This window comes from Onychostoma macrolepis, chromosome 15, assembly GCF_012432095.1.
Source record: "Onychostoma macrolepis isolate SWU-2019 chromosome 15, ASM1243209v1, whole genome shotgun sequence".
Classification (NCBI taxonomy): Eukaryota; Metazoa; Chordata; class Actinopteri; order Cypriniformes; family Cyprinidae; genus Onychostoma; species Onychostoma macrolepis.
The window spans coordinates 15,846,551-15,874,200 of NC_081169.1; the positions used below are offsets into that span (position 1 = coordinate 15,846,551).

Below are 27,650 nucleotides of genomic sequence, written 5' to 3' on the forward strand. Positions count from 1 at the left end.
AGCAATATGCTTTATAAATGTCAGGCTCTTACCCTGGTAAATATGATAACTGAATTGCAGATGCGTCAACAGTTGGTGTATCTGAGTGGAGTCCTTTGTGTTTCTTTCCACTGCTCTTATCTGGGCTTGGTCGAGGTCTTTTGGCCTTTTGCTTTCCCTTCCCAATGGCTGTGGATGCCGCTCCAGCAGGTAACTTTGAGGATTGTTGCTGATGTGGTGGTCGAGAAATGGGAGAAGTTCGTGAACTCTGAGTGAGTACACCAACAACATGACTTTTGTTCAGATCTTGAGCTATGGGATTAGGGGCAAGAGCCACTTGACCAGCTGAATTGACATTTGGGTCAAGGGTTTTATCTGCCAGGACTCGACTGACTGGGTGCTGGAGATGAATGCTGCCCTCTTTCTCCACCTGCTGGCTGACAGACATGCTTATGCTTTGGTTTGGGGGAAATACACAGATGCTACTGGCAATGGATGTCTGGGCAGGATTAGTAAGATGAGACATCATGGGGGTTCCTGAATGAAGAACCATCTGTTGTTCTGGAAGGCCCAGGTTGTGAGGGTTGGATTTGATAAGAAGGTTACTTATAGATCCTGTGATTTCAGTTGAGCTTATGAGGCCTGGGGCGCTCAGCGATACAGAGCTCGCTCCCAAAAAGTTTCCAGGTGCAGTGGGAGGCACCGACACCACATTCAAAACGGACTGACTGGGGTTGAGCCCTGACACAGTGCATGGGAGCAGGTGAGTCGAGGAATCATGTCCCAACATGCCAGGCTGAGTTGTGGTTGAAATGGGCATGGGCTGTGGAAGGAGAGTAGGCTCCAAGTACATCACCCCTTGCTTTGGCCGTTTTATAATGTTAGGAATCTTTCGATGAGGTGTTGCAGTTGCAGTTATAGTGCCCAGTTCCATCAGGCCTGTCTGAGCAGGGATTCCTGCAGCAATTTGGGAAGGTGACAAGTTTATGAGGGTCATATTGGGCCCAACATCAGAAGGAGCAAGTGTGGGTTGAGTCTTTGGACGAGTCTGTTTTTTGCTCTTATTGCTCTGAAGACGAGAAATGAGGCGTTTCTTGCCATGTCCAGAGGGGAGCATAGTTGGAGCTGGGGTGATGGATGAAGAACTAGATACCATTGCAACACCAGAGGCATGATCATGCCTATTTCCTGCCTCTGTCACACCAATCTGGGGATCGTGGGAGGTGACTCCTATGAGAAGTCCTGATGTGGTGCTAGGAATGACTGGCTGGAAACCTGTCTGAGTGGTGCCTGTGAATGCATGGATTTGTGGGTGATGAGATACAGGCACTAAACCTTTGCCGCCAGCAGGAAAAATCGACTGAGAGGTCGAGATGCTACCACTGAGGCCTGTCAAGACAGGGGCACTAGTGTTCATGACACCTGTTGCACTAACAGATGGTGCAATCTGGATCTTTTGTGTTACACCATTGGGAAGGGTTTGCAACACATAGAGTGGCTGCAGATGCTGATTTAGGACTATCAGTTTCTCTGGGCCAGGCTTCAATTGAGAGGCGGTAGCTTGAATAGCAGAGCTTGCAATCGGAGCAGGACCTGAGCTAACAGTGGCAGCAGGGATGAACTTCTGACTCTGGAGAGGTAAAGTGGGTGAGCTGGGAAGACCTGGCGTGCTACTATTCCTAGTCAGATCTTGGTTCCCTGTCTCTCCCACAGGTGCTACTCCAGGACTTGTGATATGGTCACCATCAATGCGTGCAGGAATGAAGTGTTCTGGCGTCATGTGACCTTCTGGAACCTGGGAATCGGCACATCTGTCCTGTGGGCTTTTGCTGGATACTGTGGACCCTGTTCTTGGTTTCTTCCCGCTTTTCTCAACTCTTGATTCCTCTGTGGCCAGAGCCAACATGGTGCGGTCAGAGGTTTCAGAGATCAGCGAGCCGTGATTTTGATTATTTACAGTGGGACTTCGAGTTGTCAGCACAGAGAGGTCAGAGGGCAGCTCAAGGGGAAGACCATATGACTCTTCAACAGCAATGGAGGTGTTAACTCCACTTTCACCAGGTTCAGCACTGGCCAGTGGCTGAGTGAAATCTTCAAAAAGCATGTCCTTTCTTTGGTTAACATCCACCCCGTAACTCTCATCTAAAGAGAATGTTTCAGCAGAAGGTGCTTCAGTCTGCTGTCCCAGAGCCTGCATTGAAGGGGTATTGAGTACAAACTCCATAATATCAGAGGGTAGGATGTTACCACAGTCATCACTGTTGTTGTTATCAGAGTCAGACTTGAGGAGATCTGTGCTGAGTGACAATTGAGTTTCAAGGGGGTCTTGTCCTTGTGTTTTCACACTCCCTAATGGAAGACAGTTATCCTTTTGATTTTTACGACTGTTCCCACTTGGGGTATTTTCTGTCTCCTTCCCTGAGTCGATGCTTATTTTCTCTGTCCTGCTTTCTTTACCTTTTCTTTTTGTTGAACTTTTGTGTGTTGACGAAGTAGTAGCAGTGGTTGTGCTGCTGGTGCTTATACTAACATCACTCTCAGAACCGTCATCCACGCCATCTAGCTGGCCAATTTGTTGCAGCTCCAAATTCTTGGTTGCTGTTGAGACCTCATCACTGTCATCATCTTGCTCCTTTGCCTGGTCCCTCAAGAACCTGTGGATTTGCGACCCTTTTCCCAAACACTGATCAATACCCGCAATAGGCGGAAGACCAGAGTTTGGGTTTATTATAGTGCGTGTAAAGTTGTAATAATATGTGTCCTTATTTGAACCGATTCCTCCTTCTTCATCCTCTCCACTGTCTGCTGAAGAAGATGTGCTCATATCATCTGCCCCATCAACTTGTCCTTCAGCTGAACGCTTGCTGCTCCCAGTGCGTTTTTTCATAGAGATTTCACCAGTTCTGTAGAAGGGTATGTCTTCCTCCCCATATGATCGCACACCATAGAATGGGGTTAGCCCAAAGAACATGTTTGATCTAGCACGTGCACTCCGCCTTGGGTACCTGCGCTTTGCTGAACCTGCCGAACCATCACTATCATCCTCGTGGTGCTTATCGACGCTGCCTTCATCCTCTAAATTATGGTCCTCCCCATCATTGGCACATTGGTGGTCCATGAGGTGCTCCTCAGAATCATCTGGGTTAATGTGGCTGTCTGATTCTGAGCTTTCTGAACTTGCAGATGGGGAGAAAACCATCGCTCGAGAGGACCTTCTTTGGGGGCCCTGGCTGCTAGGGGTGACAGAACTGTACGTGTTTGTGTTAGGGGGCATGCTGACAGCTTTGGTTCCATTAGGATCCATTTTCTGAGACATTAGAGGCAGCCTCTCATTGTGTTTCTTCACCACTGGAGTAACTTCCTTACTTGATTTAGGGTGTACCTGTGGTGGCCTAATACCTCTTTCAGACCCTGCTTTCGGCTGAATAGCATCCATGGCTGAACTATGCTTTTTCTCGAAGCTAAATCTCTCTTTGGACTTTAATGGCTTCTCCATTTCCTTCTGATCAAATTTATTAACTTCCACTGTGCTAGACCCCGTGTTGCTGCTGAGTGCTGTGGCTTTATTGCTACTGTTGTGAGGAGGTGGACCCTGACCTTGTGTTTTGACATTACTGCTTTTAGAGTTGCTGTTAAGAACTGCATTTTGGTTTTGAGCAGTCTCTTTTCTTTCTTTTGAAACATCCCTGCTCACATTCATTTTGACTTTGGAGTGTTTTTCTTTGGTGCTAGAGGTTCCATGACTAGCAGTGACAGGAGCACTTGCCTGGAAGCCACGCTTTATGTCCTCCTCTCCCACCTTGGCACCAGATGACCAGAGAGGCTTCATTGTTGCTGCCGCAGCTTGACCAGACGCAGTGTCGTGAGATTTCCTACTTTTGGTGTAAACCGGTTGTGGAGACCCAGTCTTTCCTGTGTCTTTTGATACAGCCACTGATGTCACATTTCCTTCCTTGACTGGATTAGCTTTGTCCTTAGGAAGGGTGGCAAGTGGATGACTGGACATAAAAGTGGCTCCGGCTGGTAGGTCAGTATCTTTTGTGGCTTGTTTCCCTTTCTCGGTTTTTAAACTGCCACTTCCTCTCTGATGTCCTGTCAATACTGCAGTTCCAAGAGGTGGTGACACCTGACTTATGCTAACTGGTTGCGATGACTTCAAACTCTCACCATCTGCCTGCTTTTTGGTTGCTTCTATTCTTTCAGTGAAACCAAAACTGAGTCGATGCTGTGCCCCAGCATTCAATGAATTTGCCTCTCGATTGTGAGATCTCTCTCCAGATGGTGCTCTTCCTTTGTCTGTGTCCCTGGTTAAAGTTTCCTTTGTGGTTAAGGACAGGGATGGGGCAGATGAATTGCCCGTCTGAATGGATACTGTGCCTCCCTGTTGAGGAGAGGAAACCTTTTGCCTAGGTTGTTGAGCAGAGATGGAGGAAGTGCTGTGTCGACGAGATCCAATGCTTTGTAGAGTGGAGCTCAGCAGAGGGTCGCCCACAGTCACAATTTCATGGGCTGAACTACTAAAACCATCTAATGGGGGAAAAAAAACCACATTGAATAATATTAACAAAAGCTCTCAAATATAAGCAATATAAAATATAAGCATTTAAATGTATATAACTCTTACCTGGGGAAGGAAGTGGTCTGGTTGAGGGAGAACGATGACATGGAGGGTAGCTTGGGTGTCTGTTCCTAAAATAAACCCTTGGTTTTTGTGTGGAAGGCACATTTGATGGTTTTGTGGAATCTGTGGGTCCAATCAACGCAGCATCCACCTCAGCTGAAATTTGTAATAATGGTTAGTTTTTAAAATTCCAATAAAATTTTGGAATGACAATAACTAATCTAAATTCATTTACCTGAAACAGGTGAAGGACTATGAGCAATTGTGTGGTTTTCTTCTTGAGCTGCTCTGTTGTTATTGATAGTTTCAGTCATAGAGGGGCGGCACACTAAAATTCTACATTTATAGACACAGCGCTTGCGGGCATCTAGAGTGCTCCAGTAGACCCTTGAGCATCTGTGTAAATACATCAAGCGGTTATTCCATTTCACATCTTGCGTTTATTGAAATACAACACTATGATTTCAAAGACTTACTGGTATCCCACAGGAAATAGCTTCCTCTCACAATCAGACAGTTCAGTTAGCATACCAAGGCAGTCGATGGTCATAGACCCTGTACCAAAAACAATTGCTATTTACTTTTGATGTACTGTAGTTTATTCCTCATGAACCGCAAACACCTTGCAAAGACATACAGACCTATCATCATGTGGATGTTATCTGGTTCAAGCCCATTAGCAAACTTTCTTCTCAGACTTATTCCCTCAAAGTCCACAAGGACCCTCCGAGTAACTTCAAAGCCTGAATCTGGCACCACCTTTAAAGAAGGTTAATTATGTACAATAAAATCAATACTTCACAACAAACATGCAATCATTAGTGCATTAATTGCTTGCATGTATCATTCCTTACCTCGCCCTTTATGAGATCTCTGTGATGCTGACAGTAAACCTTCTTGTCCTCTAAAAAGGCACATTGCTGCTGACGTGCACACATGAAATGGTAGTTGTTGGTACAGGAGGTCAGACAACAACTCACCGTGGCTCCGGGTTTGTGACAATTTTCACATTGCTGAGAAAACAAAGCATAATGCAGTCTATTTTTGGATGGGGGAAAGATTTGTTGCCTATAGTCTCTTTTTAGTAGGCTTTTTTGGTAACAAACATAATTACACAAATGCATATTCTAGCACTGTAATTTAATGAACAAATACAGCATATGGCTTAGATTATATACCAGCTTTTTGCCTCTCCTGACTGCCACGTGGACATTTTTGAGTGCACCATCAACATCTTCGAACACCTCGGATGACCAAAGTGCGCAGTTCACATGGGTCCACTCATTCTGGCCAATATAAAGCAGTCTCCCACAATCCTAGAAAACAAATTACCATACAATGTCTTACAAAATGAACATGATTGAAATACAGTATAAATCCACATCAGTACGTGCTAATGCATTCTTTTTTTGTGGGGGATTACTCACATTTGTGTTCTCATCTCCATAATTCAGACAAAGCGCACATTGTCTGTTGTCACCTACACCAGGAGGAGGGGGAATATCAGGGCTGTCTTCAGGGCTGTGGTCTGAACACAAATGAAATATTCCCGTGTAACTTACATACACTAACTTTCTCTTCTATATCTTCGGGTTAGACAATGTAATTATTTAACTCTAACACATAATGTACCATATCGGTATTTCCTATACATGATCGGATTTATAGTACTTTAAATCGACTTTCTCACCATGGATAAGCATGGGTGGAGGAGGTGGTGGTGTGGGGGCAATCGGGGAGTCAGGTTCTCCAGGTGCTTTAGGATGGGGAGCCGGGATGATCTTTTTCATTAGCACAGGTTTCTCAGCCCTGGCTATCTCCTCCCTCTCCTGCCACTGGGCATAGTTGTGATCCAAAGAAGGAGGCAACACAGCATTGGGAAGCAGTCCACTACTGCAAAGATACAACACTGCCTTGTTAACCATGTCTTTGATGTATAATATTAGTGTTTGTTTGCAGCATTTATAAGAACTGCATCTTTTTATCATTTTTTGTAACATTTTGTAAAATGTCTTTACCAACTTGTATCACTTAAGTTTTATTCACGCTTCTTGAATTAAAAATTAAATTCTTTGAAAATAATTTAAAAAAAGGTGCCAATGACAAAGTACATAAGCTGATAGCCATAACTCCAAAGGGAAATAATATAAATATTTGTGTTTTCTCTTTAAAGAGACAGTATTCAATGTCAGGCATGCATGCCCACACACAAAAAAAACTTGCTTCACTGCTGTTAATAATTCATGGTAACAAATGAAGTATACAAACAAGCAAACCAAATGCCAACCACACGACTTGTCAAAGCACCCATGTGAAATGTGACACTGCCTGTCGACCTCAAACAATGGAACTAGACCATACAGGCTGCATTCCCTATGGAAAGGTGATATTTCTGCTCTAGAGGAGAGCAAAGAATAGACAGACACTCAGTGGTGAGTTTGTTCTCAATGTTCATATACTAGCTTAACTGGCCTCACTATTCGCAATCAAACTAAACATAGTTTGTTCCTTAATTTAGTTCTGAAACTTGTTTCAGACAAAAGAATTCAAACTCAAACAAATTAAAGCATTAGAGAGATATGGGAAAGACTCACTTAGGAGAGACTTTGTGTGTCTCCCAGAATTTGGACTCCTTCACCTTGTACCATGGAAAAGTCCGCTCCATTTGCTGTAACAAACAACAGTGACAGAGCAATTATCAATAATGATGTAGGATTGCAAGACATTCTATTGTCAGAATTGAGTATCCACCAGCTTTTTCTCACCCGAATAAAAAAGGACTTGAGCATGCTGTTGGCCTTCCTACTCTCTAGCTGACCTCCATCTGAATTGAAAGCTGTCTGGATGATTTTCACAATGTCATCACTGAACTCCAGCTGAAAGAGAGAAGCAGAAAATGACACCTGGTTCTCACATGCATGTGACCGACATCTGAACCCTGCTGCATTAGAGGCTCAAAAAGCGGCAGGTAATCTTTCAAAGAAGAATAGAAATATAAAAGTGATTCAAAGGAAATTCTCAAAAACTCTTACCACAGATTTATAGCGTCCAGAATCCATTTTCTTCTCCACAGACTCCAAATCGAGCGGTGAATCATTTGGCAGAGAGACCTCCGTCAGTACAGGGGGGTCAGGGCCCTCAGGGGAACGGCGAGAGGGAAGGCTTTCTTCTGTCTCTGGGTTCAGCTCAGGTGGTTTCATAACCGCCTAAGACAAAGAAGATCGATCAATAAGTTATGTTATGAAAATAAAGCTGGTGGGAACTTCTAGGACTGCAGATGGCAACTCACCTGTCTGTAGCGAAGCAGGTGAGTGGATGTGCGGGAGTTGAGCAGGGCAGTGAGAACTTGCCGCATGGACTTCTGAATTTCTTTCTCCAAGACAGTGCGCCACTCAGCGGAATGGGGCTCAGTGCAGTTTGAGCAGGAGTAGGCCACAGTCTCAGGCAGGTTAGACAAGAGCTCATACATATCATCTAAAGAAAAACGAATAAAAGCAGCAAAGATTATGTTTGGAGTGTAGTATTAAAGAAACATCTACACCTATGCTTTCTTCAGATCTTAACTAATGACTTGCACTACCAAACAAAGGTCTATAGTCGGACTTAGACTATAGACCTTTTTTAAAGTTTTTTTTAAATGTTTTTAAAAGTCTCAACAAGGCTGCATTTGTTTGATCAAAACTACAATAAAAAAAACAGTAATATTATGAGGACTTATTACACTTTCAAATAACTTTTCAATTTTAATATACTTTAACATTTATTTCTGTGATGGCAAAGCTGAATTTTCAGCACCCATTACTCCAGTCTTCAGTGTCACATGATCCTTCAGAAATCATGCTAATATTCTGCTTTGAAAAAACATTATCATCAATGTTCAAAACAGTCATGCTGCTTAATACTTTTGTGGAAACATGATACTTTTTTCAGGATTCTCTGATTATTATTATTTTTTTTTTTAGGATTCTCAGATATGTATTTTTTTTTTCGCACAAATTTTTTTTCATCGAACCCAAAGTTTTAAGTTAAGTTAAGTCGTGACGTATTGTCAAGTATGGTGACCCATACTCGAAATGGTGCTCTGCATTTAACCCATCCAAGTGCACACACACACAGCAGTGAGTAGTGAACACACACACAGTGAACACACACCCGGAGCAGTGGGCAGCCTTACTCCAGCGCCCGGGAGCAATTAGGGGTTCGGTGCCTTGCTCAAGGGCACCTTAGTCATGGTATCGAAGGTGGAGTCATTCACAATCCCCACCTTCAATTCCTGCAGGTGCAGGAATCGAACCAGCAACCTTCAGGTTACAAGCCCGACTCCCTAACCATTAGGCCACGACTACCCCTTGAACAGCAGTGCAAAGTTTCTGTAATTTAAATCAACTGAATATTAGTTGGTTTTGTTATTTTGTCAGCTGGATTGTTAGTTTGATCTCATGGTGCCCTGTAATGTCACATGACATAAGAGATATGGAGAAAAACTCATAACTCACCTGTTAAACTTTCACATTTGGCATGGACCCAGCGATCACACTTCCTGCACTTCATCATTTTGCTATCACAGTCATCGTCATCATAGCACTTATTACAGAGTGGGCAGACGTTGCCTGGGAAGGGGGAAAAAATAAAAATTAATTATACAGTTTAGTTAAAGTTTAAAGGCATAAAATAAACATCCAGAATGAATTGCACTGACCTTTAGCTAAGAGTTTGGCACAGTCATGACACAAAGAGAAATCATGTGACCACTGAGCATCCCAGGCCTTCCCTGGTTTGGTGGCTCCACAGCTCTTACAGCGCACACACTTGGTGCAGATCTGTGGCAGAAGGAAAAATAATCATGGGAGAATGCAGCAAAAATACCACAGATGTTACAGACATCTAAGATTGAGAGTGTACCCAGACTCTTTTCTTCTTGGTGGGTCTGGTAGGGTGGTTGGGTCCCAGGCACTCAGGGTGATAGCTATTTCGGCACTTGTCACACTCCAGTAGCTGCTAGATGATTTAAAAAAGAAAAAAAAAAGAAATTTTTAATTTTGATTCCATCTGGGTATTGAGCGTTTGTCATTTCTGAAGGGTTTGGGGGCGGCTAGGGCTTTTAAAAAGAAATAAGCCCAAACTTGGAAGTTGCTTAGTCGGTTATTAAGTGTACCAAAAGGAAATGATAATTCCAGAGAGCTGACAAGTATTTGCCTTTCATAAGGAGGTATTTTTCAATAGCACATACCAAACGAGGACATTCATAATTTGTGATCCAAGCTGACTCATGCTTTGAATATTAAACTTTTCCATTTATCTTTAACCATTACATCAGAATGCATCCCATCCTTTTAGATCTGATGGTCATATGACTTAGTATCGTGTGAAATAAACAAGCTTTTTAGGAATAATTACATGAATCTGTCTCATAATATACTGGTTCCCATTATATCTGAAGGTTTTAAAACTTTCCTCCCTCTGTTCCAACACTCTCATTTCTGTTATTGTTGGAAGCACTTCACTATTCCTATGATCAGAGACTCTGAAATACTAAATCAAAGCACCCTCGACTGTCTTTAATTCTTTAGGAGAAAACCCTGAAACATGAAAAATACCTGCCATTGAGTTAGTTGCACAGTAATTCTTCTATTAGTCCTCACTTGTTTTAAAGAAAAATTTCCATATTTTGTAATGCATTTCTGCATACAATTCTTGAATATGAAGTGTCTCTGATCTATATGGTGACACAAATGCAACTGAATAGAAAGTCTTACTTTGGTTTTCTGATACTGCCGGCCACAGACGTGGCAAAAGCGGCATCGGCGACAACACCAGTTCTCCCACTGTTCCTCATGGGGGCGTTCTGTCTCCCCCAAGCAGAAGAGGTGGAAGGGTTCACAGCACACCTGGCAGAAAACAAACTGAAGACGACAAACCATAAGAACACATCCCATCATTTTTGTGTTTCAGTAATTCTAAACAAAATATAGCCCACCTCTACATTACCGCTGCTGGCACAGAGAAAGCACACCACCTGCGGGGTGATTGGCACAGAGGTGAGAATGCTGAGTCCTCCCATGTCCCACACATTCTCAATGTCACAGTCCTCCTTAAAATCTACTCTGATTCGATGCACTCCATCGCAGGGCGCTTTCTGCTTGGCGGTGCCCTCAGTCGAAGGAGTGCACTGGGAGTTTAAAGTACTGCTGTCAGGTTTGGGTATTTGTTTCTCCTGTAAAAAAATACATTTCCATTACATCATTGCATATGGCAGTAGGGTTGTGATGGTGAGGGAATTTTCCCACCGGTTAATCGACGTGTGACAACACCGGTAATACCGGTATCATCGTGGTGTGGGGGGTAGTTTCCCTCTTTTCCTCGCTTACCTTCCATTTTAAATAGCTTGTAAAAGCACCATGCGCATTTTACTTTCACTTTCAAATTAGCAGCAATTCAGTGTCAATTGCTTGAATTCAATTTGAACAAGAACAAAATACAACGTACAGCATAGAACTTTAACAAAACTAAAAATTAAAAAAAAACAAAAAAACAACACACCATGCCTAATATAACAACAAATAACTTACACAAAGTTTATGTATACAAAACTGAAGATCAGTAAACTGTGGAACCAAATAAATAAGAAACATACATTTTAGTGTTGTGCCGATAGACGATTGTATCGCCTGTGGATGATGCCTTTTACGATAGCAAGACGATTATTATTATTATTATTATCAGGCTAGTAATACTATCTAATTAATATTAGGGCTTATTTGTTGCATTATATTTCTTTTTCCGTGTTTTTACAGTGTTGCGCATTATTATAACCAATCACACGTTTATGCTGAGTTTATGAATGCAATGGCCAATCAGAGGCGTTCAGATGAGCCATCGCTGGAACAGTGGAGTTCCGTTGTTCAGCGCGTGCTGACTGAATTCTGACTAGCGAGTTCTCTCATCATAAACAACAAAGTGCAGATGTATGTGCGATTTAAGTATAAGAGATTTATTCATCATACAGTGTAGATTCACTGATTATAACGGGAGTGTTTTTAAAGTGCATAAACTCGCGCTAGGCCGAGCTTGTGATGATGTTCTTTGGTAATGTAATTCTTTGCTTGTTTTCTGTAAGTTAGCTGCTTTTTGAATAACTGAGAAAATGTAAGCATTATAATTAGTAAAGTACGATGTTTCTATTAATTTGTTATTATGTTAAATACAAATTCAGTCATATTAGAAACATTAGGCTGCTTTTAGCCTTACACTGGAGTTGGTTCACTTTCCAGCAATGAAATATATAATAATATAATTAATAAATAAATAATTAAATAGCACGATAATATCGTGTATCGGCGATCTCACAGTCTGACGATAGGACGATATGAAAATTGAGCATATCGCCCAACACTAATACATTTATTAGCAAAACGAATAAGAAAGCTTGGGGACACGGCATACTTGATGTAAATTAAAAAAAAAAAAAAAAAAAAAAAAAGTTTAAACAAATAAAAAAACAACAAATACTGTTACCAAATAAATAAGAAACAAATGTTTTTTAAAAAAAACTTCCAATTTCACCTTAGATAAATGGCAGAAGTCAACAGGCTTTTCAAAATCCAAAATATTTTTAAAACAGGTGCTTTTGCATGTCGTTTCTGAAACTCTTCTGCCATTGTCTTGTCTCTCACCTCACTCTTCTTGTCAGCTTCTCCTCACGTGATAAATTAAATCTGATCTGTGCAATGCGATTGTCATTTGACACGCTGCATTGAGCAGCCGCATTCAGTATTAATTGTAGTATCTGTTCTCTAACTTAACTAAATGATTTTTATTACTATAAAAAAAAAAAATCTAAATGATGGTGGGGGCGGTGCCACGGTGGGCAAATGACATAACCGGTGTTGCGGCTTCACACCGGTAAAACCGTCAACACAGTCTATTGCAGCAACGCTATGTGGCAGATGCTTTTACAAAGTGATTTACAGTGTATTCAAGATACATTTTATCAGTACATCCCCTGGGAATTGAACCTGTGACCATAGCTTGTGCTATGAGTCACAGGAATATCAGCATCATAAAGAATATCAACCACTATCCAGAGAAAGAGAAGACACACCTGTTTTTTTTGTTTGTTTTTTAAAAATGTTTATGGCATAAAATGATACAAAAGTGCCTGGAAAATCTGCTTACCTTTTCTTTTGGTTTAGGCTTGAGTGGTTGAACACATCGAGTGGTCTGTTTCTTTAACTTTGCTTCGGATGCTAAAAGATGACATGACCATAAAACAAAAACATTAAAGCTACGTTAAGACAGGAGTGTCTAGTCCTAGGCTGGAAGGAGGCTGTGCAGGAGCAGGATTGGGCACCCTTATGCAAAGTTAACAGTAAATCATACATACAGTTCATTTCAACATCTCCGTACCTGTGTCTGTGGCGGAACTGGGATGACTTTGTTGCTGAGATTTCTTTTTGGGCTCAGTGGGCTGGGACTTTGCAAGACCTTCCTTTTTTGCTGGCAATTGGCTTTGCTGCTGCAAGGACTGCTGGGACTGTGCTGGTGGGGAAGATGGGGCAGTGTGTACAGGGGTGGGTGAAGAACTGGGCTGCTGCTTCCGGTCCCTTCTAAACGATGAGCTCAAAGGGGTTTGAGAATGTTTGGGGTCATCAGAAGGACTAGAGAGCGGAGGGTCCTTTGGGGAGGAAGCTGGTGAGGATGGTGCAGAAGGTTGTGCCTGCTTTTGTTTGTCCTCTCCCTGCGTAGGCGGTGGAGTTTCACTTTTCTTACGGGGAGGGTCATCTTTTGGAGGAGGGGCTGGCTTGGGGCTTGCTTCAGAACACTGAGATTTGTGATGTGAATCCTTTTTTTCTGACAATTTATTCCTCCTCCTGTCCTTTTTACCTGTAGTTGATGCAAATAGACAATTAATTAAAACATTAGAGCATCTCTGGCTTATAAAAAGGGTGTTCCCAGAAAACTGACCTTTTGCCTGCTTCTGAAGAAACTTCGACGGCATCCACTGCAAGTTCTGACACTTCCGTACTCTGTGATGAAACAATCAAAGTTTTATGGGCAATTACACTTTTAAAGTTCTGAAAGCCACAATAAAAAGGATTTCACACTTACTTGCAACACTGCTTTTTAATATTGCGTCCCCCAAATTTGGGCTTATCCAAGCAGTTAGTGCAGACCCCACAGTCATTTGGGACTTGACAGCCTGGACACTGCCCGCAGCGTCGAGAGCGCCGGCCCTTTCTAGGTGGGGCCTCATGGACTGTTTTCTGCCTTGTTACTGGCTTAATAGGAGGCGTGGGTGGCTCCGCCTCCTCTGATCCCGCCACTGATGATTTGTCTATTCAAGTACCATTAAAGAAAGGGTTAAAAACAATGACACTTTTCTTAAAAAAAAAAAAAATTATAATATATATATATATATATATATAAAAATCAATCAAACAAGTTCTAAGATGTTCTCTCACCATCATTTCCCATGGAAGACAAGATCTTTTCTCTCTCCTCCCATGGCAAGGCACTAAGGGTAGGCATATCATCTGGGAACACAGCACGGTTGCGACCCAGAGCTACAGCTGCACGACGACACACATGCTTAATGCGTGGACCACGGACTGACGTCTCAGAAGAGTCACTCTCTTGACCCTGCACAAGACAAACAAACTGTGCATTTGGGAAAAACAACCTGGGAACATCTTTCAAACCAAAGGGGACAGCAAAAGACAGGACATACCGGCAATTTGGGTTGATCACCAGGTTGCACCTCTCTCTTCTCTATCTTATTGAGCTGAGCTTTAGCTTTTCTCAGCAGTCCTGCAACACGCCTGTCTGTAACTGGCTGTTTCTCAGCATGATCCAACACGGAATCCAGTGATGTGGTGGCAGGGGGTTTTCCCATCTGCCCTGCTTGGGTAGGAGCACTCAATTTCTCCTTGTCCTTCTCCCTCTCTACTCCCTCCGCTTCAATACTCTTCTCTGAAGGTCTGCCTTTTTTGGCCAGACGACCCTTGGAGGACAAGGCCCCAACAGGTTGAACTGCTGCAGAGTCGCTTGGGGAGGCCTCTGCACAAGAGTCAACTATGACTGACTTCTTTCGACCAGGTGTCCTTTTTTGGGTGAGAGATTCTTCAATGTCCCTGGCCTCCATTGGAAAGAGGCTGGATGTAGAGTTAGGGGAAGCCTCTGATGGAAGGCTCTTCCCTCTTTTATCCCAGTCTTTCCTTCCATCTCTTTTGTTCTCCTTTTCACGCTCTCTATTCTTCTCAGTGTCCCTGTCCTTCTCCTTTGTACCTGTGTCTCTAGTAGCAGAGACGCTCCGTTCCCTTCCTGCTTTTCCAGTTCCCCCACCTGATCCTTGATTACTGGGGGTAAAAAGTGGGAAGAGCTGTGAAGATGAAGCAGAACTCCCACTCACACTGAGACCCCCTGCTGCTCGCCGCCCATCAGAAACTCCGTGGCTCGTAAGACCAATGGAGCCTGAGGGGAAGCCACTGAAAGAAGCTTGTGATAAGGCACTGGCAGCAAGTGGACTGACTGCAACTCCAGGCAATGGACTGGAATTCCCAGTCACACTTATGGGAACAGAACTGCTAATCATGGATTGTTCAGAGGCCTTCCCTATTTGAACGCCTGACTGACTGCTCCTGGTAGTCATGGAGTGCGAAGGTGACCTGGGTTGCCCACGTGAGAACTTCGATCCCTTTCTCTTTTTGTTTGATGTTGGTGAGACCTGAAGGGGAGACAGAGAGCCAGGGCTGCTCCCTGATGAGGATGGGAGGGTGACCGACTCAAAGATGCGGGAATGAGCCGGACTTGGAGTGAAGAAAGGGGGACGTAGTAGGGGGCTACGCTTTTGGTGAGGCGCTTCAAAGCGCGACGAGGAGTGCTGGTGGTGATTGTGGTGAGGATGATGATGCAGGGGGGAGAAAAGTCTGGAACCTGTCCCAGCTGCACCACCAGGCACTGGGAATCCTCCTGGTGCTACGCCACCTCCACCAGGTCCTGGTGGCATAAGGCCCACATCCTCGGCAGTCAGCGGAGGAGGACGAAAGTTGTCAAAAGTGGGCTTGCGGATAAGGCCCTCCTTTGCATACTTGGCAGAGGAGAAGTACTTATTTTCAGCACATGAAAAAGACTTCCAGCGGAAAGTGGGCTCTCGTAGTATGGAGCGACGTTTGTCGTGAGAGCTGGAGAGTATTGGAGGGGTGGGCAGAAAAGGGGCAATGGAATGTGATATCATCCATGGAGAGTGGGAGTGATGCTCAGGTGCATTAGATGAAGCTCCTTGGGGAGGCTGAGGAGGGCTGAGAAGAGGAGGAGGTGGTGGGGAAGAGGATGACGACGCCGTGGAAGAAGCTTGTTGAGATCCAGCTTGTGAAACCCCTGTGGCTGGGCTGATGATGGCCTGTTTCCTTCCACCAATCAGGCTGCCCCTACCACGTGCCACTAAAGCACCACGCCTATGACTCTGACCTCTGCGACCCCGACTGCTGCGCTCCATCAACACTATATGGTCTGGCTCCGGCTCAGATGGTGGTGATGGTGGGTGCGAGGCGTGGTGCATGCTGGCTTCTGTCTCTCCCTGAGAGGCAGGGGAATGATCTGCCTCTTCTGAGAGGGCCTGGGTGCCCTCAGAGGCCTGGGAATCACAGGAGGAGTCATCAAGACTAGGGCTGCTGGAACGAGACGACTCGCCAGAAGAGAGCTGAGAGGAATGCTGCGAAACAGCGCTGGAGCCACAAGATGCCGCACTGCTACTGAATCTTCCGTTGCTAGTGCTATTGTTGCAGCTGCTGTTAAGGAGACTGGCTGCAATGTTGTTGGCGCTGCCAGTCGGGACAGGGGGTGGGGGAGGAGGGAGAGAGTCCACAGCAGGTCCTGCCCCGGGTGTGGCAGTGGTTCCACTTGTGACGGGAGCTGTGGAAACAAGAGCTGGGGCGGGTGTTATGGGTTGAGGTGCTGGAGCAGATGCTGCAGAATCCAATCGAGCAATTTTCATGTGTGGTGGTGGAGTGCTGAAACTGCCCTCATCAATAAACCGCTTTGGAGTCTTGATGATGCGCAATGACACTGTGCTCACAACAGGCATGATGAATTGCCTGATGTTTGTTAGTTGCGTTCGCCTCCTGTGCTTCCCACCCTCAAGACCTGCAGTTCCTTGGGTGCCAATAGCTTCTTTTTCCAATAGCTTCTTTTTCTGGGCCCCCTTCTTTGCCCGCTGCAGCAGCTGCTTTGCAATAGTGGCATCAGTGCGTTTGGAGGGAGGGACGACCCGCACAGGTTTGATATGGCGAGGGCTCTGACGTAACCCTAACGGCCTCCCGTGTTTAGTTGGGGTCATTGGGTTGACTGTAGGGGAGTCATGGGGATCTGGGCTAGTGCATTCATCAGCAGGATGAGAAGCCCTGAGCTTGAGATCATGTGGAGTCCGGGTACTCAAATCTTGTTCCCGACGAACCCTGAAGGCCTTATGTTTGGCAGTCCCAGGTGCCATGGTGGACATCTCCTGGGCCAAGGAGGCATTAGCAGCCTGAGCAGCAGCGGCAGCAGCTTCAGCTTTGAGGCGCTCGGCAGAAGGTGGCCTGCCCCGCCCCCGTCTTCGCACACCAGGAACTGGGACACTCTTCCTCACAATGGCCTTCAGCTTAGACTTCAGTGGGCTCAGTTTGACATCCCGCAATCTTTTCAGTTTGGTCACCTTGGACTCCCGGCTGATTTTGTGAAGCTTAGCCTCAGATCCCTGATGGTGCCCAGAACCAAGCAGAGTTTGCCTTTTCTCCTTGTCTTCGTCCTCCACACCGTCCTTGTGGTGTGTGGGACTGGAGCTGCACTCCTGTTCTGCATCTCCATCCTCTTCAGGGAGTGCATGGCCGCTCTGTTGCCAGCTCCTCTGGCTGGCAGAAGCAGGAGGGCGGCCTCTTCTTTTTTGTTCTCCAGTGCCAGGAGGCCTCCCTGGTGGTCGTTTTACCTTCTCTGTAGGAGCTGTGGCGAGAGGTAAAGGGGCTGTCTCAATGTCAGTGCCAACTCTCTGCACAGCTAGAGCCCTAGGAGGACGTCCTCTGGGTTTCTTTTCTGGTGAGATGGAACCTGACAGAAAGAGAAATCACTATATTAATAAGCTCTACATTTCTTCATGTTTAAAAGTTAAAATGTATCTCAATTACACCTGAGTGAAAGAGCAAGTTAGATCTCGAAAATGTCCAAGTTAAAATTATTTTACAACACATTTGGAGAGAGGCAGAATTAGAGATGTAAAAGATACTTTACCTATTGACGTTCTCCCTGGGCTATGTATTCTTCTGTTGTCACTGACTGTGCGAAAGCCTCCAAATTCCTCCTAAAGAAATTAAAAAGAGAGAGATTCAATTAACTTCAGCGTGATTTAACCTTAAGAGATTTATTTTCTTTTTTTTCTAAATGAGAATCCATAAAATCAAACGGGCTATTGTCAAAAGAGCCATTCAGTTTTGCTACACTCCATCTCATGACTAAGAAAACAATTCTCATGCTGAAACCACCGAACAGTTGCTGACAGCTCTGGACTCGAGTGTTGAGGTAAAAAAGAACATTAGCTGTCTATCCATAGTGAATTTATGGATGAAAACACATTTGACAAGACCAAGTCAATATGTTCCCATCCTGTTATTTGAATTATTTTAATATCTAATTGTCATACCCTCTGGTTCAGGTAACATATTTCATTCATTTAATCAACATTTGTTCAAAACAACATCCAGTGTAGCCTTAACATGACCTTTTTTTAATAAGAAAATGCTATAATGCATTATATGACCCTGTCATCATCAGCAACAGAACAGGCTCAGTAACCCTATTGAATTAAAAGACAGCATGGAACTAAAACAAGCAACTGCAGAAAATCTGAATGCAAACGGTTCGTTCATGCAAGATTTGACTGCACCTTAAATTTTCGATTTTCAGCCTGGCAGCTAGTTGCCCAAAACAACAGACTTTAAACCGCTCAAAAGTAGGCGAACCAATTTCTGTGCTCTACCTACAACTTCAGAAAGTAACAAACACATTTGTAAAGGCACATCCAACTAAGATGACCAGTTCCGCCAATTCCACTCAGGTATCCTTAGCAGATGCTGTTGCTAGGCTGCATGACATCAGCGCTGATCTCACTGTCAGGACATCTGTTGCAATGGCCGTATCGTCTGACAACTGCTCCACCTCCGTCAATCAAACAGGCTAAGCTTTGCAGACGTCCTATGATAGGATTTTATAAAGCTCCAGGCTTTTATGATAGCCCTGTGCTTATCTCACACCTGACATGAGGGATACAGGGAGGAATGCTGATTACATGGCCCATTTGGGCTTTCGCCTTCCTGATCTAATTCTGTCACAACATTTTAGGTAAGCCATAATTCCAAATCCATTTTTGAGTCAACTTAAACGCTCCATATCCCTTTAAGTCAGCCACATTTCCCACATTTATCAGATTTTTCAACAGGCTTACAGTGCAGATGATTACTGTAATTACTGTCTGCTCTGCAGCTGGGCACGCTGTTTTATGTTGTGATAAAAATGTCTCAGTCATTGAAGTGTCCTTGGTGTGAATTAAGTTGTAGTCACAAGGACACACACTGAGAGAAAGCGTACTCTAATCGTGTGTGTGTGAGTGTGTGTAGAGGCCATTTCCACAGAGCATTTAAAAGGATTTTATGGACCTAACTGAAACTGGGAGTGCATCAAAAGGAATTCCCTGCAACTATGAGTTCTGAAGTAGAGATGTGAAAAATGACGTTTTTAAAATCAAATAATCAAGTATTCAATCTCAAGGGAAACCTGTATTGGACAAAAAGGAGGGTATTTAAATCAGATGCTTTATTTGCATTCAAAAACAGCTAAGCAGAGCAGAATGAAATGGGAAAGAGCATTATAAAACTTGTTTGAAATGTGGAAGTTTGGCCATTTTACCTTGACACAGTGCCTTAAATACAACACTCATGGCAGAACTCTCATATAAAATATGACTGCCAATATACATCTATATGCATTTGTATGGCCATGGCATTGTTGGTCCAAAGGGGATGAATTTACACATAACAGATAGAGAAAACTACAGAAAACTAAACTAAGATTCAAACTAAACAAACTAAACTGAGCAACTGACACTACATCATAATATACATTTATGCCAATGTGCCCAAACATTTGCTTACAGTTTTCTACATGTTACTACTATTACAGACTAGAGTGTAAATGGGTCTTCATTAGACTGAACAAGTACTGACAACATTTCACTATGCACTAAGCCCTACCTCTCAAAAGATGATTAATGTCTGCAAGTTACTTAAACAGCCTATTGTGTTGATTTTCAAGCCTTAGGGGGCGTTTCATTTCATATTCTTTATTTATAGCAGCATGTGGGGCTGCAGCTAAATTCCCTTCGGTCCAGTTTGTAGAACAGATGCCGCCGGAGACTGCACACATACAAGTCCAATCTCTCTAACAAATCCCCATTCAGCTTTAATTTCAACATATGGCGACAAATTTCTGATGGGAGGCAGAACAAAATGAAATGAGAGTCTGTTATCAGAGGATCAGTGTTAACAAATCATCTTAATTGAGTATTTTTTTCATATCCAATCACTGATGGGCAAAAGACCAGTGATGAGGAGCTAATTCAGATAAGGCTGAAATAATACAAATAAATCAACAGAGATAATGTTTACGGTGCACATTGAATTCGTTAGTCTAATTTTTGTCCTCCAGCTCTTTTGAATGCAGGCTCTCGGAGCTACGATGACTTCATTGCAGCTCTACTGTTGTGCCGAAGGTGATAGAGTACTAGAGAGCTGCGAGTAGTGGAGCTCAAAGTCAGTGTGACACCATGAGTAGCTCTCAATGACAGCACGACTCTGCCTCAGGCACTCAAAAGCACGCTCGCGCACACACACTGACACACACACGCCCCCTCCTCCACCTTGTGCGTGAGGCACACTGCAAGATGTAAACAACATCCCAAGACAAGAGGAAAGGGAGGAGGGAGGGAGGGATGCAGGGAGGGAGAAAGAGGGAACGGAGCATCATTCTGACCATAAAGGCATGGAGTGAAGATGCAGCATGATGAACAGGCTCGGTGGACAACAATTATTATCATTATTAACCTTTAACCAGGCAAGTAATTTAAGAATGAATTCATATTCAGCCTGTCAGAATATCAATCTCCTGGAGGACATACAGAGAGACATAACATAATACACACACAATTCATCAAAAACATAACACACACACAAAAAGGATTAGTTAAAACATGAAAAGCTAATCTAAACAGCACACCCACGCACTACAAGTAGCCTGACTATCCGCTCCGGCGGAGCTGCTCAATCAACACCCACGGCTGAGACGGAGGGGGGATGCGGCGATACTGGGCTTGAGAAAGTGACACTCGGCTCGGCCAAGGCGCCCGAGCACCTGCTGCCAGTGCAGGATGGGGGAGGAGAGATAGTGGCGGCAGAGGGGGTGACACAAAAACACTTGTTTGTTATTCTGTAATTACTTCATTTTTGTTCCCACATCTTTATTCCCCAAACAATTGGGGGGAAAAAAAATCCAAAAAATAACTACAGGCCAAAAAAAAAAGTATTTGGACATTTAAGCAACACAAAATAAATAAATAAATAATTATTATAAATGACAACAACATTAAAAAAATTATATACTTCTACTAAAAAGGTTTTAAGGCTTTAGCAGGTGACACAAAAACACTTGTTTGTTATACTCCAATTACTTAATTGTTTGGGGAATAAAGATGTGGGAACAAAAATAAAGGGAAAAAAAATCCAAAATGTAACTACAGGCCAAAAAATGTATTTGGACATTTAAGCTTATAAATAAATAAATAAATAAATATGCAAAACATACAATTTCTAGTTATAATTATAATAATTTTATTATTATTATTATTAAATGACAACAACATTAATCGAAAAATGATACACTTCTAAAAAGGCTTTAAAGAATGAAGAACTTTATTTTAAACAGAATATTTATTTGTTTATGGAAACAGCACTTTAAGAAAAATAAAACTTAAAGCAAAACAATAATAATAACAATAAGAAAAGTGCTATACTTCTATAGGCTTTAAAAATAATGAATAATAAAGCACTTTGTTTTGAAAAATGTGTTTCTCTTTAAAGAAAGTGCACTTTTGGCATAATAATAAAATACAGAATTGCTATATTTGTGAAATAAATAATAGACAATGTTTTTCAAAATAAAAGTCACATCTTTTGAACCGAAAGGCCAGTTGGTTAAAAGTAAAGACTTACTTTTGAGAAAAGTTGTACACCAAGTTGTACAGTTTTACATTTTAAATATTTTTTAGAGGCACTGTGCTGAATTTTAAGAACGGATGATTGGTGATTGGCTGATCATCAAAACCCCAAACATGTGAACACCCCCAATAGAAGGACAGGATTACAAATCAACATCCTCCTTTCCAAAAAGAGCAAATAAAGTACTTGTTTGTGCCACCTCTCAGTTCCCGTAAATAAAAGGTAAGCAAACAAGACTATTTGTTTACATAAACTCATTACATCCTGTTCTGAGCAGATGGTCACAAACCCAGGAAAGTTGCTCAACATGGCATCTACAGTTCGCTTAAGAACTGGGCATAAACTGGCAAGCACACTGCAACCTGGCAACTCTCCCTCCCCAGAGCGGGACATAATTGCACTACTGTGTGTGTGGCCAACTTTACCACACACACACACACACACACACACACACACACACACACTCACACCCCTATAATCACAGTAAGCCAACATATCCACATCAAGACATGTAACTGATTATCATCTCTAAGCCCGGGGATATGTGATAGTGCAGCCTTTCATAAATTCACTGAATCACCATTTTCTAAACAATGTGAAGTTTTGACAACTGCTGAGGCATCAGATTCCCTCAAAAATGCCTGTATAAAAGATACAGATACAAAACGAAATGCATAAAACATTAAAATGGGGTCAAACTGATGGCATTCTCAGCTTACAGCCAAAATGGACAAACCCATCAACTCATAACAAAAGAAACCTGTCTGGAAACACTTTTATAACGCAAAAGGCATCAGGAGAAATTTCCCTTCGTAAGTTGCAGATCTAATGCTCTGATGTTGCTCATGCACCCACAGTCAAAGCACCCAAAACAGAGTTTCTGAAACAACATGTTCCAACACCTCACACCCACGCTAATGAGGAGCCGTGGCTTTAAGATAAAAACAAAGATGCGCCTCCTGCGAGGTGTAATGAGGGACGTAAATTCGGAGAGAATTACTCCATGCGCTCAATGGCTGCTGCTGCCCCCCCTCGGAGCAAAAAGCGGGAGGCGAAACCCCCTCTGCCCGCCTACAAAAGCGGAATAAAGCCATGGATGGGACGGCCTGTGTCTAATTCCCTCCCAGCGCTGTCCCAGGGGGAGGAGGGCTTGCTCTTCACCCTTTGATATCCACGTCTGTGCTCTTTCAGCTGCCTGCACTTCGTAAAGGCTGGAATAAAAGCAGACACAAAGCTTCCTGCTATGATCCACACGCTGTCTAGGGGACAGGGCCCTCTCCAGATAAATAGGCCAAACACCTGCTGGACTTCTTCCCTCCGTATAGGCCACGCCATTCATTAGAAAGCAGCGGAGCAAAGCATTCATTTGCTGTATCCATTCAACTGCACTTTTGTATGAGGCCTTGATATTGATCCTCATTCTGCTTCTGTAAGCGGGGCTTTACTCTGGACATTAAAAGGCAAGCCAAATGGCGTCCCGCACAAAGAAACCGATGAATGGAGACTTAAACAGGACACCTCCCAAAAGTAACAGTTGTCTAGCAAGCAGCCACAGACTCGTGTTTGCACTTTAGATTTAGACTAAAATCTCTCGAAAGTGGTTCTGAACATCAAAAGCTTCGCTTTCTGGAGCCGCAAGAAATCACGCAGATGTATTACCTCTATGTAAACATTTTAAGCCGTCCAAATGGGTTAATGAAGTAGTCTAAAAGGCAGCCATCAGAAGTGAAATCCTATTGGGGCCCTGTGGGCCCGTGCTGTTGGATTTGGGTCTGATGGGAAGGAGGGGCGGCGTGCTTCTGTTTACTGAGCATGCTACTGGCCTTAGGCTGCTGTGTGAGCTCAGCGGGCTGCGATGAACCAGAACAATCCTACCCAGGCACAACATCCCCTCTGAATGAAACTACAATGCTGTGTCCGCAACTCGCATGAGCTGCAAGCTCCGCTGGGATTTTAGCCGTCTGTCTGGCTTGTATACTACTTATACATTTCACAAATGTATTCGTGTTTTAATTGAGCGCTATTCAAAAAGGCTCCAAGGGTGCATTAAAGCACACAGAACTGCTACAAATGCACACAATAATGCAAGCTTTGGTTGATGTTTTTAAAATCTTTTCTTAAAGTCAACATACATTGTAACTTGCAATCCTTTATACTTCTATGCTGGGGAATATTTATGAATGAAACAGGATATTAAATGAGAAAAAAGGTATGGCAAAACAATGTAGCCTGAAGAGTTGGCATATTTAATAGGGATTAAATATGCCGAAAATTTTCGGCCGAAAATGGCCCAAAAGTGAATTTGCGGTTTTTGGACCGAAAGGCTTTTATCACCAAAACAATACAGCCCGAAATGTTGTGATGACGCAAACAGAAATCGCAACCTGCACGTGCTTGTCTGAAGCAACATGTCTGCGGCGTGGATGTATTTCAGTATATCTGAGAAAGACCCACGGACAGCGATTTGCAAAACATGTAATGCCGAAATTTCAAGAGGGGGTGCATCTGCAAGGACTTTTTCCATGTTGGGTTTAATTTATCACCTGAAATCCAAACATTCCGATCGCTACGCTGAATATGAGAGGAACGCGGCACAGAAGAGAAAAATGCCTCCGAGCACGCCCACTGCGTCTGTGGCGGACGTTTTTAAAAAGGCAAGGAAGTTTCCCAGTGATGATGTCAAGGCAAAGTGCATTACACAAAAGTTAACATATGGGCTATGGCAGTCTTTGTTTTGATACACTATTATGTTGAAGGCCTACAGAGAAAATATTGTTGTATCTTTAAGCAGTTGCACTTGTTCTGAATGCACTTTCTTGTAGTAGTCCTACAGAGAAAATTTTTAAATGCACTTTGTTTTTATGAGAGAACATTTAATTTTACAACCTTTCAGCAGGCCAGTACATTATTATTTAATGTACACATGAGTGGGATCAAGTTAAACATTTTAGTTTGAATTTTATTTTATACTGTGCATTGTTGCAATGTTCTAAATAAATATTTGCACAATTTGTAATTGATTTATTCTTTGAAACTTTAATATTAATTTATGCAATTGCAATGCCTTCATTTTAGTAAAGTTAGTACACAGTCATAGCCATAAATGCAATGGTACTAATAATTGGCATAATTTCTTTCGGTGTTTTGGTTTTCAGCCTTGGTTACCTCTTTTTCGGTTTCGGCCAAGAATTTTCATTTCAGTGCATCCCTAATATTTAACATTATCCAATAGCCTGCATGGCCTAAGTGACATCACAAGAAAAGGAAAGTTGTTTTAGAGGCGGAGCAAATTGCTACAACTTTATTAAATCCTACAGAAACAACTATTTTCAATAACATGACAAGAACAAGATCTATTTAAAATGAACATATTTTGACTTATATTTGACTTATCCAGAAACATTTAAAGTAAATTTGCCTTAAAAACAACCAACAGTTGTACCATAACATTTGAGTGATTTACCACATTATGTACACAAAACAAACTAAAGCAATAAGAATAAGATTACTTATCTAACCTTATAAGACAGAGGAGTGAATAAAGCGAGTATACTGTATATACGTACATATATAAATAGACATTAATATTAAACACCGCAAGACATCATGACTAATAACCACATCTCCACGCTCTTAAATCTGCGCCACGTTTTCAAACGCTAAATTACCCGTAGGCGAAACACAAAATTAAGCACGCTATTTGCATGTTTCTGGTTCGCGCCCGCTCTCGTTTCGATCTCCCCGCGTTTCCGATGCGCAGCGCTCTACTACTGAGAAAGGAAGATGGTAGTTTGTCACAGTACACACCCCCACACATAACAACCTCCGTCAAACGCTGCCTTTTTATTACAGCCGCCTTTTGCACTGCTCAAAACACTGCATTTGGCGTCTTTGACTAAACATATGGTCCCTGTAGCCTCAGCGAGGTTTTGCACAGGAATCACTTGATTCCTGATAGATATATGACATTTTTTTCGAATGCATACTGCTACTACGCAATATCTGAGGGAAAAAAAACATGTCCACCTCCCATTTTCCCGTGCATCAGCGGGTGCTAACAGGCTAACACGTTAGCCAGCCTCCCTCTCGAGGGTGAAGGAGATCAAACACGAGAGGTTTACAATTACACACTGCAAACTTTTGCAACAGAACGAACATTTTGTAAATATACGCCCCATTCTCCGCAACAAAAACACACCAGGCTGCGTATTTTAATAGCAACACTGTTTATGCTACTAGCATCATCCATTTCTCAACCCAAGCTAGAGGGCAATGTATAACTGGACAAAATAATATCAGAAGTGCACACATGCACGGCCACAATAGTTTTAGGAGCAGCGCATTACATCTTCTAAACTCAATCCACGCTTTCATATAGGTCAATACTTTAAAATGAAGTTTAAAATCCAAACAGACTACAGCTGGGATAGATGCACCCTGCGTGCTATCGCTAAATGCTCAGACAACAACAACCAACTGGTACCAGGTGTTCAGTCCTGCTAAAATCTGCTCGTTTATGCTTACTGAAACACCCTAACCTGTTTATTTCTGTACGAGAGTGTGTAAAGTTCAGTTATACACCACCGGGCTTTTGAACCAAGTTGTCTTTAGGTGAAAGAAACACGGTGAGCTAACTTGGAAGCCAAATATTGAGTCATCAAATGGTACCATTTAATCTCTTATGGGCGAAAAACGCAATTTAAAATGACCAGAACAACTGAAAGGAGCTAAATATCTTTAAACTTCATCCTTTATCTATCTTTGAGCTCCTTTGGACCTCATTTTTGACACAAGCTGTGCATTAAGCAGGACATTTTCTGCGCTTTTTAGCTGAAAAAGTGCTTTCGTAGTGTTTAAAGTCTAAAAGCGGTGTCACATGAATCGCACGAGACTCCGAATCAAATTGAAACAAGTTCAACCCAAAGCAACCATCAGTTATCTAGCTTCACATCTCCATCCTGTCAAAAAAATGGCACTAAACTCCTCAGGGTCCCGAAATATGATGCTAGAACGCCTCAACATAGACATCAGACCACAGAAGCACAGCAACATCAGTCATTAGTTAGGAATAGGTACATGTTTTGATGTGGGCTAGCTAGCAGTTTAGCCTGTCAGTAGTCCCACAGTGAGAAAAACAGCACATGGATGGAGGCATGTGTCTGCTGCGCAGCAAAATAACTAGAACACTCTCTCGCTCACTCTCCTCACTGAGCAACTTAGAGCTGCTACACAGCCAGAGTTATTTGTAATTTCTGCACTGATCATGAATGAGGCTAACGCTTTAGCCAGGGTCCCGCTTACCTCCCCGCTGCTGGAGCCGCTCGATTCCCCCAAAACATCCCGAAATTTCTGCAGGTTGCTGCCGATGGCAGCGGACACTTGCAACGCAGCGTCGAAACCGGGCCCGAGCCCGTTCGCGTTCGGATTAGTCCCCGCGCTGTTTCGGAGGGAAGCATTGACTCGAATTCGGCCCGCTTTCCTCCCGGTGCCCGAGCTGCTGCTCCCTCCGGGCCGAGCAGGGAACCGCCACCGACAGCTGTGCGCCATTTTACACTCTGCCTGCCTGCCCTAGGATCAGGAGCTCAGTGTGGGCGTAGCCCCGAACTAGCGATCTCCGCACACGGCCGCTCTGGTCTAGCGGTCAGAATGGATTATCCATGTTTCGGGGTGGAGGTACCGAGGACCCCGACAAGATCCCAGCGCAGAGCAGGCTCAGTGATGTGTTTACGCAGGTTCGTCGGCGATACTCAAGGGAA

General features: G+C 43.2%; 1 protein-coding gene across 2 annotated transcripts in view; it reads right to left on the reverse strand.

Moving 5' to 3' along the window:
* The window catches only part of kmt2a (lysine (K)-specific methyltransferase 2A), a 33,906-nt gene extending 6,256 nt beyond the window's left edge, over positions 1-27,650 (reverse strand). Inside the window, exons 1-26 of one of the 2 annotated variants that reach the window (XM_058799253.1) lie at positions 27,196-27,650; positions 17,861-17,930; positions 14,328-17,680; positions 14,062-14,239; positions 13,709-13,934; positions 13,565-13,626; positions 13,007-13,483; positions 12,776-12,846; positions 10,578-10,814; positions 10,357-10,503; positions 9,503-9,595; positions 9,300-9,420; positions 9,097-9,210; positions 7,890-8,074; positions 7,633-7,806; positions 7,366-7,476; positions 7,195-7,268; positions 6,291-6,493; positions 6,028-6,128; positions 5,779-5,916; positions 5,455-5,613; positions 5,242-5,359; positions 5,077-5,155; positions 4,836-4,996; positions 4,604-4,756; positions 33-4,506 (exon numbers count right to left, since the gene is read on the reverse strand). In XM_058799253.1, coding sequence (XP_058655236.1) covers positions 33-4,506; positions 4,604-4,756; positions 4,836-4,996; positions 5,077-5,155; positions 5,242-5,359; positions 5,455-5,613; positions 5,779-5,916; positions 6,028-6,128; positions 6,291-6,493; positions 7,195-7,268; positions 7,366-7,476; positions 7,633-7,806; positions 7,890-8,074; positions 9,097-9,210; positions 9,300-9,420; positions 9,503-9,595; positions 10,357-10,503; positions 10,578-10,814; positions 12,776-12,846; positions 13,007-13,483; positions 13,565-13,626; positions 13,709-13,934; positions 14,062-14,239; positions 14,328-17,680; positions 17,861-17,930; positions 27,196-27,441 — 11,525 coding nt within the window. In that variant the 5' untranslated portion in view covers positions 27,442-27,650. Of the gene's footprint in view, positions 1-32; positions 4,507-4,603; positions 4,757-4,835; positions 4,997-5,076; positions 5,156-5,241; positions 5,360-5,454; positions 5,614-5,778; positions 5,917-6,027; positions 6,129-6,290; positions 6,494-7,194; positions 7,269-7,365; positions 7,477-7,632; positions 7,807-7,889; positions 8,075-9,096; positions 9,211-9,299; positions 9,421-9,502; positions 9,599-10,356; positions 10,504-10,577; positions 10,815-12,775; positions 12,847-13,006; positions 13,484-13,564; positions 13,627-13,708; positions 13,935-14,061; positions 14,240-14,327; positions 17,681-17,860; positions 17,931-27,195 lie in introns of both variants that reach the window. The other variant, XM_058799252.1, reaches the window with a different exon arrangement.